At 30.1% G+C, this 16,127-nt stretch overlaps 1 protein-coding gene and 1 pseudogene across 1 annotated transcript in view; both read right to left on the bottom strand.

Annotated features, from left to right (window-relative positions):
- The window catches only part of LOC149881747 (uncharacterized), a 290,985-nt pseudogene that overhangs the window by 220,520 nt on the left and 54,338 nt on the right, over positions 1-16,127 (bottom strand).
- Positions 1-16,127, bottom strand: part of LOC149881751 (uncharacterized) — a 61,963-nt gene that overhangs the window by 36,283 nt on the left and 9,553 nt on the right. Inside the window, exons 5-8 of the mRNA XM_090065969.1 lie at positions 12,993-13,277; positions 9,155-9,187; positions 7,451-7,513; positions 91-153 (exon numbers count right to left, since the gene is read on the bottom strand). Coding sequence (XP_089922095.1) covers positions 91-153; positions 7,451-7,513; positions 9,155-9,187; positions 12,993-13,277 — 444 coding nt within the window. The remainder of the gene's footprint in view (positions 1-90; positions 154-7,450; positions 7,514-9,154; positions 9,188-12,992; positions 13,278-16,127) is intronic.

Below are 16,127 nucleotides of genomic sequence, written 5' to 3'. Positions count from 1 at the left end.
TTATGAATCACGTTTTAAATGTCCAGCATTCTATTTTTAGTAATAAAAAACACTACATATAAGTAAACAACTTGAAAAATTTTGACTTACCCAAATTATTATTCTTGGTTCTTGCTGTATTCTCTAAACTATACACTGATGAGGTACTTCGTACTGTGAATTAAAATATATTTATAAATATATACGTATACATATATACTAGGATGTCCCGTTTTTAGGGTCACAGTCTATTTTTTATGCTCCCAGCATTTTTCTGCTGCGTATATGTGAGAAAATGAGACCTGTAAGGTTTTAGAGCTCCAACTTTATTTTTGTGACTAAACAAGCCACCTTTTGTTTCAAAATTCATGATTTTCAGGATAAAGATTATGTTGCACCATGTACATTAACCCTCGATAGTTAGAAAAAAGTTATGAGCAGTTTGAATAAAACAATTAGTTTGGTTTGAAGTGAGTTCAAAGATATACAGTTGACTTAACTATTATAAGGTTTGACGCGGTTGACCAAATCAAACAAAAAACTGATCTAATCGTTATGAAATAGGTCTAAATCAATTTCCGAACCCTTTTCACAACTAATTAGACCAACGAAAATCCAAAATCGGTTAAAAAGTACTAATTCTATGATTAATTTTATTTATTTAACCACTTATTCTACGACATATTAACATTTTCTTTTCTTTCCACCATTCCCTTGGGGTCTTCCAGCCTTTGTTTTCTGGTCCACGGCTAGGAGAAGATCTTGACTCAGCTCTTTATTATGGTTTCTATCAACAAAGTCCTGTATAAGCTTAACATTCTCTCTGGAAATTCATTAGTTACAAGAATGTTGGAGATAAAATCCTTGAACTTTGTGTAGCCAGACAATCTGTTCCACATACTAGGTGGAATCTCCATCTATTTAAGCTGCTGGCTATCCATTTTTAAGATGTTAAATATCAAAATGGATTCTGAATAAACAAATTCAGACAACCTGGGGTTCTCTCCTTCTTTGTCAATCAAACCTGATACATTAATCTTCTTATACATAAATGACAGAGAATCCTTTTCCTTTGAATCAGGATTCTTTCAGCAATTTCAGTCTTTTCCTCATCTGACACTCCAGGGTCCAGTAAATTAAATGGGATCAGAGTTGGATTAAGATACCATGTATGGTTTACAACACTAGCCTGTGCCATAAACCTTGCATAATGAATAGCTACACGTTGTCGAATTGTCAGTTGATCAATCTCTGGGGATAAATAGAATTGAACAATTTCTGCTAGCTCCCAAAAATCACCTCTGGGTATATTGTCTTCATCCAAAAACTTTGTGATGATTACTAGGGATACTCTAGAAGCACTGTCAATGTGTTGATTTACTTAATATTTGAATTTGCAAAGTTTATTTTGATCAATCTGAATAAGAGAAAACTTATTTAACAGTTTCTTGAAGAGTTGATTATCAGGTTCTGAGGTTGTCCTGAAGAGCTTTGCAACATTCCTAATAATACACTCATAGACATGATGACTGCAAGCAACATACATAGCAGGTCTTCCAAGATTGATGTTAAATCTGGAACTTACTCCTTTTTCTTTACCTGTATTTAACGCAGTGGTGTCAAATACTAGACCTTTAATGTCTTCTTTGAGTGAGTTTTCTTCTAAAATCTCAATAATCTTCTCAGCATGACAAGCTCCAGTAGAATCATTGACAGGAGTTACTCCAAGCAAATAATGTTCTCCATCACAAGTTACACTCAATGCTAAGCGCTCTCTTTTGAGTTTCTTTTGATCAGTATACTCTTTGACTAGCTTTCCATCATAAGGAAGAATCATGTTTGATCCAGCTTTTGCTCTTAAAGATATTTCTCTTTTACTTGAAGATGAAACATGCAACTTAGACTGATAACTCTGGTCATGATCTGCTCCAGACATTCTTACTCTTGCCTGTTGAGTTCTTTGAGCAGAATAAATGTACCTTTTATCTTTCTTCCCAGGGTAATATTTCCTGCAACTTCTTTGATCATTTATGAAAATGATATCTTCTGCCTTGTCCTCCTGAGATCTTTTCTTATCTTTCTCTAATATTTGTATCACATCACTGGGCATAACATCAGGCAAAAAATTGTCTTTGAAAATTATTTTCTTTTCTACTTCTTTAGTGTTTCGCCTTTTTTGAAGAGAAATCAATTTTTTGTGCTTGGCTAGCAATTCACTCATTTTCTTCTGTACTTTATACACTCTGAATGTTGGAATTACAGCTTTTTCATAATTAGCAGTGAACTTTTTAACCAAATACTGACAATTTTCCTCACAAATGAGCTTGAAATCAGGAGAGAATCCACAGCAGTGAAGGGTGTTATCTTTGATTTTAGGATTTTCAGACTTTAAAAAATTATAATGCTCCAAAATGTCTTTGTTAGAAGGGAGTTTATTGTCATTCAACTTGTCACTTATACTTTTAAGAAGTAATATTTCTTTCTTTTTTCTGATTTTAGCCACTCTGTTCAATTAAGTTTACTCTCTGCACAGAAGTGTATAAAAGTGTTCTGTCATTTACAAAATTATAAAGTGTTCTTTAACTTAAAAAGATAAAGTTTCTCAAAGTTCCAATATTAGTGTTCTATCACTATTTTAAAGCAACTTTACTAACCCCAGGCCTCACCCTTAGCCGAGGAAATCCAGTGTTCCAATTAATTCCCCTTCGCCACACTTCCAAGTCAGAGTTTGCTCACCACATTTAGATAGTAGTATTCCCCCATACCCTTCCTAATTTATGTAACACGCAATATTATAGGCATTTTTACATGTTTCAAATCTTGTGACTTCTGGAAAGAATATTTTGAAAAAAAATATACATAACTTTAACATTTTTCAACCGATTTTTGATTTTAGTTGGTCTAATTAGGTGTGAAAAGAGTTTTGAAATCAATTAAGACCCATTTCATCATGATTAGATTAGTACTTTGTTTGATTTTGTCAACCGCGTCAAACTGCATAATAATGGGTAAATTGTGTGAACTGTGTATCTTTGAACTCACTTTAAACATAACTAACGGTTTTATTCAAACTGCTCCTAAATTTTTTCTTACTAACGAGGGCTCTTTACAAGAGGGCTTAGACTCCTAACTAGACTAGGGCTCCTAACTAGAGGGCTTACTAACTAGAGCTCCTAATTTTTTTCTTACTAACTTATGTTGAACCATGTACTAATGTACATGGTTCAACATAAGATAAACCTGTATCTTTCAAACTGTGACAACACAACCACTATAAAAATAGGCTTTTTCACCCAAAAATCATGAATTTCAAAACTTAATGTTGTGTTTATTATCTATTCTCTCTTTTAAGACCGACACCGATCTCTAAGATCAGCCCGTACATTTATACATGTATATAATTATGACACTTGTCCCTAATAAAACATAACCCAAATATAAATGTCAATATTTCCTCATAACTCCTATATTCTTTACTATTTTTCCGCGAAAACTTAATCGTATTTGTTCTTCTCTTATATCTTCCACTAATCAGGTTTCTTTTGTAAATATCATTTTCTCACTCTCAAAATCAGGTGAAACCGTTGCGTTACTCCTGTATTCATCAACCAGAAGATTAGGATTGCTTCTGCGCATTATTGCCGTATTATCCCAACTCAAACAAGGAGCAGATATTGCATACACTTTTCTAAGATGAACCTAATTTCGACAAAGGACATGTCCATTGTCATTCAATTTTACTTCTTATGATCTAGGAGCAACACATTTAACTATTTTACCTTTTAGACTCCATTCGCGAGTCACTTCATTTTGGATTGCAACATTTTGACCTTGTCTAAAGACCTGTGGTACAAAATGACCAATATTTTTATCAGTATTTTTTAGATTGAATTCTCTCTTTCACTAAATCTCTTGACTTTTTCAATTGTTCCTTCTTTTGAGTTTGAAATCTGGGTAAATTGTCTCTCAGTTGACGTCCATGTAAAAACTCTGCTGGAGATAAGCCACATTTTATTTGAGTATTACGTAATATTAAGATACCTTTATAAATGTCTTCATTTGACATGTAACATTTCTTTATCAACAATTTTATTGATTTTACAATGGCTTCTGCTAAACCATTCAATTGTGCATAGTGTGGACTACTCGTAATGGTTTAAATTCCACTGTTGAAATAATTGACGAAACAATTTCGAACTACATTGTGTAACATTATCTGACACTAATTCTTCTGGGATACCAATTCTAGAAAATGATTCTTGGCATGCTTGTATTACATCAGTTGATCTAGTACTTGAAAGCAGAAACACTTTAGTCCACAGGCTATAATAATCAACAATAATTAAATTTTTGTTTGCCCATTGAAACAAATCAGTTCCCTGTTTTTGCCATGGTCGCGTAGGAATTACAGGAGATAATAGATGTTCTTTTGGCTTTGATGGGAGATATTTCATACATGCCTCATATTTTCGAAATAATTAATCACAATTTCAAATTATTTTATCTTTGAAATCCCAATAAGGCTGATTATTAGCTAGACAGTATTTTTTTTATTAGGCCATCCCGAAATTATGCTTTCTTCCAATTGTTTCAAGAGTTCATCTTCTCCAGTTTTCTTCCTAATTTCATTTTACCGACTCTCTGTAGCAGGCATTGAATTAAGATATATGTTAAGATCATCTTGTGCTATCTCCTCTTCCTTATTATTGAATTAACATATATGTTAAGATCATTTTGTGCTATCTCGTCTTCCTTTGTAGGTTGAGATACAGGTGTACGAGACATTGCATCTGCGTCAGTGATCAAGTCGCCAGGAAAATGCTCTGCAGTAAATGAAAATCTTAACAAATTCAACTTATTGAGATGTCTCCGAGAATTCAACGCTTCATTCTTAAGCGTTGAATTCTCGGAGACATCTCAATAAGTGAATAGTAATTTAATATGGGAATTAATGGTTTATGATTTGTTGCCAATAAAAAATTTGGTAGACCATACAAATATTTTGACATGCGTGTGCACCCCCATGCTACAGCTAACATTTCCATTTTGATTGGATAATAATTTTTCTCAGTCAAAAATCTAGATGCACAATCAATTGGTTTGTATACACCATCATGACTCTGGTAAACAACTACACTTAGTCCATTTAACAAACTTCCATCTGCTCTTACTTTTACAGGTTTTTTAACATCATAGTGGGCCATGATGGGTGGATTAGTCAAACTATTTTTTACATCATTGAATGCTTTTGAATGATTGTCAGTCCAAAACCATGCTGTTTTTGAACTAAGAATATCTCTTAAAGGTTGAGCTACTTTAGCAAGAGATGGGTCTTTGCTGAGCCATACCAAGAAAAGCTGCAATATTTGTTGGTCTTGGAAAATTTTGCATAGCTTCAACTTTTTTGGTCAATGGTTTTACTCCCTCTGCTGAAATTTTATGACCTTTTAGATCTTCATTTACATGATCCATTTTTATACTAAAAAAATTTTTGGGAGTGATGTTAGCCCAAATGGACCCCTTGTTGGGCAGAAGCAACCAAAAGGTGTAGTAAACGTACATTTTGATTGACTTTCAACATCCATTGGTAACTGCCAATATCCTGAGTTGGCAACTAATTTAGCCATATATTTACACCCATTTCCTAGTTGCGCCAATGAATCATCTACACTCGGAATTTCATAGAATTCAAGTTTTGTATCTTTGTTTAATTGTGTCAAATCAAAACAGATACGAAGCTGTCCGTTTGATTTTTTCACGACTACTATTGGATGACACCAGTCTGTAGGTTGATGAACTATTTTGATAACACCTATTTCTTTCATTCGCTCAAGTTCTTTCTTCAATGGTTCAAGTAGTTGGAATGCTACTCGGCGTGGCGCTCCAATGTGGTATGGTGTTGCATTTTCTTGTACTGTAATATGTACGAGATCACCTTTAATTGTCCCTAATTCTTTAAGTACTGATGGAAACTGTTCTATAATGCTACATTTTGCTTTTGTAATTGTAGCACACATGAATCCTTCTGGAATGTCTATTTTAACCAGGTTAAACTTTTGTAAAGCAGGTCTTCCCAATAAAGCAGTTTGTACATTCTTACAAACATATACAGTAATAATTCACTGTGCTGACCATTAATTGAAAATGATTTTTGAAAGTAACCAAGACAATCGAGTGCTCTATGATCAGGTTTTATTAATTGTTTGTTAGTAACATGTAAATGTTTAATTTTAACTCCAAACTTTTTTAAATGATTAGTTCCAATAACTGTTACCTCTGCACCTGTGTCAACTTTAAATGTTATTTTTCCATATTTTACTTTTAATTGTATTTACAATTACATACAATTTTATCTCTTAATAAACTGCCAAAACAATCTGCAGTATTACAAAAATTGCAGTTTTTACTTAACAATTTTACTTCTGTTAAGAAATCAACAAAACACTCACCAAACTAAACACTTCCATTTTCTCCAATTAATAGCTGGATCTGTCTTTTCGTTTTCGGTTAGGTTTAATGATTCATAAATGCTTCGAGTTTCTGAAGAAAATGTATATTTTAATATAGCAGCTTGATATGCTGCTGGTTTCTTTTCTAAATCTGATTACATAACATAATCCTGCCATTCCTCAATCCATGACCGAAATGCAGCTAATCTATCTACAGTTAAATTCAAGATTGGAGGAGAAACAACCTTCCTTACCACTTTCTGTCATTTTATCTGTAACGATTCACAGGGTTGAAAAGATAATAATAAAAAGTTTTCGCACGTTTCTTCACATACTCATAGCGCCATGTTGTGTTTATTATCTATTCTCTCTTTTATGTCCGGCACCGATCTCTGAGATCAGCCCGTATATTTATACATGTATATAAATATGACACACTTAAGGTGGCTTATTTAGTCACAAAAATAAAGTTGGAGCTCTGAAACATTACAAATCTCATTTTCTCATTTATTTATATAACGAGAAACGAATTTTTTTCAGTCAGAGTCGTTAACTTTTACAATTCACTGATTATTTTAGAGACAGTTTTTTTTTGAAAAGTTTTTGTAACTAAATTATTGCAATAAATTTTAATTTGATTTTCATAAATATCTTTTAAAATAAACCATGAACTTTTATCAATCACTCTGCCAAGCACTTAATTTAATACTATTTTCATAATAACACTTACTTAATGCCAGTTATTTCTTGCAAAATTTTTATTCTAATCAAAATTAAAGAAAAACTATTTCATAAAAAAATAAAAAAACACTTTTTCTCCCTTTTGTTAATATCAACTTTAAGGTTTTTAATCTTCTAGATTACGATGCACTAGATTTTTTCAAGGGTACTTTTTTATTTATAGCTTAAACAACAGTTTATAACCACAACCTTTACGAATCATGTTTTAAGTTCCTATTATGCTATTTTTAGTAATAAAAAGTACTACATTTAAGTAAATAACTTGAAAAATTTTGACCTACCCAAATCTTTATATTTGGTTCTTGCTGTATTCTCTAAACTATACTCTGATGAGGTCCTATGTACTTCAATTTAAAACATATTTATAATTATGTACATAGACATATATATATATATATATATATATATACATATATATATTTATTTATATATATATATATATATATATATTATATATATATATATATATATATATATATATATATATATATATATATATATATATATATATGTATTTACCTACATACATGTATATATAAATGCATTCATTTATATATACATATATGTATTTATGTATAAATAAATATATAAATAGACACACACACACACACATATATATATATATACATATATATGCATATATAGGTATATATATATATATATATACATATATATATATATTTATATATATACATATATATATATATATATATATATATATATATATATATATATATATATTTACATACATACATATATATAAACATATACATGCATATATACATAACAAATATACATATATAGACATACAGATATATACATGCATACATTCATATACATGTATGTATATATAGCTATACGTATATATATATATATATATATATATATATATATATATATATATATATATATATATATACACATATTTTTATTTATTTCTTATTTTTTTAAGAACTGTCTTTTTTTCGATAAGAATAGTTATCTTTTACATTTCCTAAATTACTTTGAAGAAAGATATTTTTTAAAAATTTTTTATAATTAAAATATACATATATATGTATATTTTATGTAATTAAGTTTTAATTCAATTTCCATGAACATCTCTTTAGATAAAACATGAAACTTTATCTTTATCTCCGCCGAGCATTTAGTTTAAAGCTAGTTACTTAATGCAAGTTATATTTTGCAATAGCTTCATTCTAATTAGAACTAAAGGAAAATTACCGTATATACTCGCGTATAAGTCGATCCGCGTATAAGTCGTAGTGGGAATTTAGGGTGAAAATTTGGTCCGAAATTGGAAACCCGCGTATAAGTCGAAGTGGGATTTCGGAGTGAAAGTTTTTATGACGTTTGGATTAGTTTTTAATAAAAGCATTATTAACTTTCTCTCTAAAAATATTGATTTCTATAACCTGTCATTTTTTATGAAAAGAAGTTTCAATATTTAGTTAAGAGCATTTCAAAAGAAACATTCTTCAAAACATTCTACAAAACATTCTAAAAAACATTCATTCAAAAGCATATTTTTAATGTAATTAATAAAACACATTTTAATTTAACAATTTAATAAAAAATATTCTTAATACAAAATCAATATTAAATGAAACATTTTTTATACAAAAAATAAGAAATACGAAAAAAAATTTCTAGGAATAAATTTTTTTTTTCTGACCTGCATATAAGTCGAATTGCTGTTTTAGAGTAAATATTTCGTCCAAAATTTCTCGACTTATACGCGAGTATATACGGTATTTAATAGAAAAGGATAAAAACACTTCGTCTCCTTTTTGTAAAAATGAAATTTAAGGTTTTCCTTCATCTAGATTATGATGCTCTAGATTTTAAAATTAAACTTTTTATTTATAGTTTAATTAACAGCTTAAAAGCGCCACCTTTATGAATCATGTTTTAACTTTCCAGTATGCTACTTTTACTAATAAAAAACACAACATATATGAACAACTTGAAAAGTTTTGGCTTACTCAAATCAATACTGTTGGTTCTTGCTGCAGTCTCTAAACAATAAATTGAAGAATAGTTTTGTACTGTAACTTAATATAAGTATATACAATGATATATATACAGTATTGGACAAAACATTTGCAACCAAATAATGCTAATTTAGTTTCTTTATATAAAAGTGCTGCATTTTTTCAATTTAGAGAAATAACTATGTAACTGTTTAGAGACAAAGTTCTTCAAGTTTTATTCATCACAAAGTTCATTATTTGTACACGAAAATCAATAAATTAATCAAAAGTATTAAAAAAAGTTGATTTCCTTCTGGACAAAACATTTGCAACTCGACAAAATGTTGACCAAGCTGTATTTCGCTATCAATATTTCGTGGCGAATCCTTTGTTGTCGATCACAGCCTTGCATCTTGGAGGCATAGATTCGATCAGGTGATCAATGAAACTTTGTGGAATCGCTGCCCAGGCCTTTTGGATTTGTTCAAACAGTTGATCCTTATTACGAACACCTTCACGATTGATTCTGCGGTTGACGATCTCCCAGAGGTTCTCGATAGAGTTGAGATCCGGAGATTGAGGCAGCCAATCCATCACTGATAGGTGGTTGTCTTGAAACCACTGCTTGACTACTTTTGCAGTGTGTTTCGGATCGTTGTCTTGCTGAAAAACCCATTTTATTGGCATATTCCATTCAGCATGAAGTAACATAACATCTTTCAGGAAATTTTTATACATGAAACGGTCCATTCCATCGTTTCGATGTATTGGACCTAGACCGTTAGCAGAAAAACACCCCCAGACCATTACATTGCTTCCCCCATGCTTCATGGTCTTATGGCAGTAATGTAAATCGAGGCGTTTTTCCGGCCGGTCGACGTACACGGCAAATGCCATCGCTCTCAATGATGTTGAACTTCAATTCATCACTGAACAGGACAGTTCCCCATTTCTGCACATTCCGGTCAATATGAGATGTAGCAAACAGGAGTCTTTTCTTCTGGTCTTTTAGTGAAATCAGCGGTTTCTTTGCAGGGCGTCGAGAAAACAATCCGGCTTCAACAGCACGTCGTCTGATTGTTCGGTCTTATACAGGCAGCTCTAATTGCTTTTGTATCTCGACTGATGATATCCATGGATCCTTCTTGACGGATCTGACGATCATAGAATCCTCTCTAGAAGTGGTGGAACGCGGTCTTCCACCTTTGTTATCTGCTGCCAACTTCCCCGTAGAACGATATTTGGAACATAGTCTTGATACGGTCCATTTTTTCACGCGATATTTGTCACAAATACTTTTTTGTGACATTCCACTTATAATTGTAATCGCCAATAATTTTCGTTCTTAGTTCCAATCCAAGACTATCGGGAGCCATTTTTGCACTTGAAGTCATAAAAATAATAAAAATAATTAATCACGCTTCTCAAGGCTTACCGTGTTACATTTACCTTGTGTTGATACAATAATGCTCTGTGGAACACAACGTCTTGGTTGGATGTGGACTGTATTGATGTAATAAAACACTTGTTGTATTTCACTTCTTGTATTGATGTTCTTCGATAAAACACTTTGATAAAACTCACTGTCTTGATAATAAACTGTCTTGATAATACTGTTTGATTGACTTCCATATACTGACTGAATTACATGTCGATTTACATGTCTCTTATATAGTAAAATGAACCTGTGTGAACCTGTTCTGGAAGATTCTAGATGCTTCTTTTCGATGCTTCTGGAAGCTTCTGGATGCGTCTGGATGCGTCTGGATGCTTTTGAATGTTTCTGGATATTTCTGGATGCTACTGGATGCTACTGGATGCTTCCAGATGCTTCTTCTGGAAACTTCTGGAAACTTCTGAATACAAACCAAAAAAGTTGCACTTGTTTTGTCCGCTGCAAAATGGCACTTGTCAGCGAAATTCTGCCTGCGTGCTGTCACCTTTCAGCTGATTGCTCATGTCATGGCCTGCTATGACTCCAGACTCCTGAGCTGTTTGCTGTGGTAGTATAGTTCGTTTCGTTTTTAAGACGTAAAATTTGGAACACTTTTTAGCATTGTTCGATTTTGGTTGCAAATGTTTTGTTCAATACTGTATATATCTATCTATATATATATATATATATACATATATATATATATATATATATATATATATATATATATATATATATATATATATATATATATATATATATATATATATATATATATATATATATATATACAGTTGAATCTTGTTAACTCGGACCCTGGATAAGTCGGAATTTTATTAAGTCAGACGGAATTTCAATTCCCCTTGAACATCAACTCTATCAACTTACTTTAAAATCATTCGCTTAAGTCGGTACCTTCGGCAAAAAACTTCGCTTAACTAGGACTTTTATTTTGAATTTGCATATAAGTGCGTATAATAACAAAACTTTCAATACTTCAATCAAAATTCCAATCTCTAAACGCTCGAAAATAAAATAATTTGGCGTCAAATACAATTAAACATAGCTAAACATTTTCACGGAGAGCTTTCGATTTAGTTAAGCTTCGATTAAATTCTATTTGTTTATAACTATTACTTTAAAAATTTAAAAATATCAATTAATATTCAAAACTTAGAACGTTCGAAAACTAATTACTTTTGAGTCATTTCAAATAGCTTTGAATGATTCAAAGCTATTTGAAAAAGAATTGTGCGAGTCACTGAAACTAACATCAACTTTGGCCTTTTTAATTTATAGTATGTATTATATATACAAAACTATATATTTCCCATAAGATTATATTGTTCAATATATATCTACATAATACTTTTATATTGAGGATCATTCGATAAGTCTCGAAATCTCAATAAGTCGGACATTTTCCGACTTATTGAGATTTCGAGACTCATCGAACGATAAGTCTCGAAATAAAAGTCCGACGTAACGAGTGCTTTGCTTAATTCGGACTTTCGCTAAGTCGGACAAAGAATAGATACCCCTTCATAGTCCGAGTTAACGGGATTGTATTGTATATACATATATATATATATATATATATATATATATATATATATATATATATATATATATATATATATATATATATATATATATATATGTATATATATATATATATATTTATATATATATATATATAAATATATATATAATATATATATATATATATATATATATAAATATATATAATATATATATATATATATATATATATATATATATATATATATATATATATATATATATATATAAGGAGAAATGATTTTTTTTTCTTTAAGAGTAGTTATCTCTTTTATATTCCGGATTATTTCTATATTGATAGATTATTTCTATTGTTGCTTAAGAACATGTTAGTTCTCCAGCTCTATTGTTAAATTTATTTGTGAAAAAGGATTCATTTATCTCATTTTAAGCATTGGCCACCTGTGAAAGATATGATTATGCCCAAATTCTTTTTTATTAAAATCAGTTGTCTGAATCTTTTATGTTATTATCAAACAGTTTGATGATAGAACATTTTTTTATTTGTTTTCAAATTTTGTTTGAAAAGAACAATTGGAGAATCTGTGAATCAGTTATCTGAATGTACCTGTCAAAAAGATTTTAAACAAGACAATTAGACAACTAAACAGACTAGTGGACAACCAATTAGATTCACTACTACTCATAAACATAGAAATTGCAGTTATGGTTGTCTTGGTTGTGACATACCTTATTCTTTACCTGTTTTTCTTTTGATAACTTATATTTTTTTGCAATAAAGTCATGCAAGAACTCTCTGCATAGTCATGTATAAAATCTCTTAATTATTTTTAAAAAATTCAAAAATCATGAAATAATAAAATCTCAACTTACTTTCATAGAAATCCTCAGCTTTTTTAACCAAGTTTCTCTTACCAATCTTTTCAAAAGTTATTTTAAAGTCATCCAATTTAGGAGCACTATATTGTTGATTGTCCCAAAACTGTAATATTTCAAAGTATTTTCCTTTTGGAGTGGGAAATGATTGATATATCAACTTTAACTGAATATAATCAATTTCTAGATGTTTACTTAAAGTTGTTAATTCTTCATTAAGATATTGACTAATGTACCGGTAAAAATCCAGCTGAGTCTGACTTCTCAAATATCCTTCATTACCTTATAAAAGAGAACAAATTTGTATTCTACAAAGTTGTCTTTTACAGATACAAGTTTTTATAAATGTGTGTCATGTACATATCTGAGTGTGATATTTATTAAGACATATATAAGAGTTGGACAAATTTAAGTCATGAAAAACTCTTGAGAAAAATTTTTTTAATGTTTTGGGGTTTATAATTTTAAGCAGAACCAATGTTTAGACCTCTATTTGGTACTAAGACACCTATTTGGTACTAAGAACATTTTTTTTTTTTTTAACAAGTATTATTTTCTTTACAAATTCTCCAAAATTTACTGGTTCATGATTTAAGAGGTCTCTTTTTTCATAAAGAAATTTTTAATTTACTAAAAAGGATTTCAAAAAACTTAAAGTATGTTAAAAAATCAGTTATTTTTATCAAACTTATGTTGTTGTTTTTTAATTTTAAGCAGCAAATTTAGACTTTTTACGCAGACCCCTGATATCACCCACCCTCATACCAATAGTTGTTTCTTTTGCTAACATGGGTAAACAGAAATGTATCTTTTTTCTTCTGAGTTAGCTTTGTTGATATGGTCTTGAACTAATATTACCATCTTCTCAGAGCATTCATTTACAATATTTAAACCTTTAAATGATTGTTCAAACTCAAGATAATATTGAACTTTTTGAAATCAATTTTTTAAAGAATGTTTAAATTCAATAACAATCTCAAGCATATTTTCAATTTAACACTGAAATTTTTTCTCATAAAAATATTAAAACTATTTAGCAAATTATGACAAAGCATTTTCTGAAAGATATACCCTTAAACTTAAGTATCACTGCTAGGATATATCTTCCTGAGGTGGTCATAACACACATTTAACTACTGCTATGCATACTGAATAGACGTTTAACTATTGTTAAGTAATAAAATCACAATGCACAATAAATTATATGATTACCCATATACTTTTTATATGATTTGTAAATTAATGACAATCTTGATTGTAAATGTTTGGTTCATTAAAAACTCACATACATTTTAAGTGAAACCTTAAAAAATGGTTGATTTTGCAATTTTTTGAAATCTTTTTGTAAGTTAAATACTTTGGTGCTGAAAAGAACCCCCTCAAATCATGAACCAAATGACAACTGATACTTAATAAAAAAAAATAATTAAAAAATGGTTAATACTTAGAGATTCCACAAACATTTTGACCAAACAATAGTAGAAATTGGGACGAAAATTGACCTTTTCAATGAATGTGTGCCTCTTTAGGAAGTTCAAAAAAAGAATTTTGTACCAAATCAGTCACCTAGAATATAATCTTGGGCTCTTTTCTGCATCAAAGATTAGGCAGCTCGAACTTTTTCATGACTTTTAGTTGATTAATTCTAATATATACACAATCTTTTCAAAAAAGATAGATGCATTAGGTTGTTTGGTAGTTTTTTTTAACAAAACATCTTAAAAAAGCACCCATATTTTGTTAAATTTTTTTTTTTCCTTTTTTTTTGCGTGAAAGCCAAAATATTTCTCTACAGCTCATTAACAAGTTCAACTGTTTATTACTTTTTATTATTTTTAGATTTGAGAAGATTTGAAAGTTAAGATACATCAAAAACCAAGAAGTGTAGCAAAAACGTAGCAGATAATAGGTATGAAGAATGGCTCTAGGATCAGAAACAGAGAAATAGCAAGCAGATTATTAATACCAGAGATATGTCTTAGAAATATACTGAAAACTTTTAAAATGATAGATAGCATCCAACATCATCCAGAATCTGGAAGGTCAAAAAAGAACTACTAAGTGCATGAACAGCTTTCATCAAGTAAGAGTTAAGCTATTTTAAGTTTACCAAAACCTTCTACAAAATCCAAATAAAATCTATGCATTTCTATGTAGATGTATTTTGAATCAACCAATACACCTACAAAGTGTAGGTGCCTACAATGAAGCATGTAGAGTGCTCTGTTATGGTATCTTATGTCCATTTTTATCTTGTGCTTTTTAGTTCCTTTTTGTCATTAAATAAGTCAACTTTAACTTTAATTGAATTTTTTTTTTTTTGTAAAGTTTCCATTGTGTAAACTTTAAAATAATTTCTGTATACATTTTTATGAAGATAAGTGAGTATAAGGCATTACAATGTCTTTTAGTTCTTGTCTTTGATGACGAACAAGTTTTAACTGCTTTAGCATGCGGTTTGGTCCTTCAACCCACTAATTTTACTTGTTATTAAATCAAAGTGATGCATCAACTCTAACAATGAACTCTACCAGAAACTGAACATGCTTTACTTCAAATGACTGTTTGTTTTCTGAACATCAAAGTAAACATATTCTGCTAGCCGAATTGATCCAATTTTGCATAATTTCTTTTCCCCTCAGATGGCGTGGGAAAATTCTGGATTTTCCATTATTCAGGTTTTACAAAAGAGAGATTTTAGAACTTTAAAATAAATTTCTATTATGGTTGTTCAACTTTGAATTGTTCAAAGTTGGTTGCTTATGTACAAGTATACAAGACTATTTAAAAATTTTCTCTATCTTATGCTAATTATCTCATGCTATTTTTTGCTTAAGTACAAGTACAGGCGCGGATCTAATGGGTGGTCATTGTGGCAATGGCCACATAGTTTAAATTTAACGGCAGCCAAGATAGTTTTCGGTTTTTTTTTCTTAAGGAATATCCCTAAAAATTTAAATTTGTCTGCCGTAATTTACGGATTTTGGCTATAGAGATTCCTGCCATGGCCAAAACGGTTCTTATTATACGTTACCGATGTTTTATTCAATCAATAAATGCCGCGATAAAATATTAAAACATCGATCATTTATCAAAATTTCAACCGTGAAAATAAAATTTGGCCACACAGTT

This window comes from Hydra viridissima, unplaced genomic scaffold (genome assembly GCF_058129835.1).
Source record: "Hydra viridissima isolate aposymbiotic clone 2 unplaced genomic scaffold, HvirCarnegie_v1 scaffold_11, whole genome shotgun sequence".
Lineage (NCBI taxonomy): Eukaryota > Metazoa > Cnidaria > Hydrozoa > Anthoathecata > Hydridae > Hydra > Hydra viridissima.
This window is presented reverse-complemented; position numbering and strand designations above follow the sequence as displayed.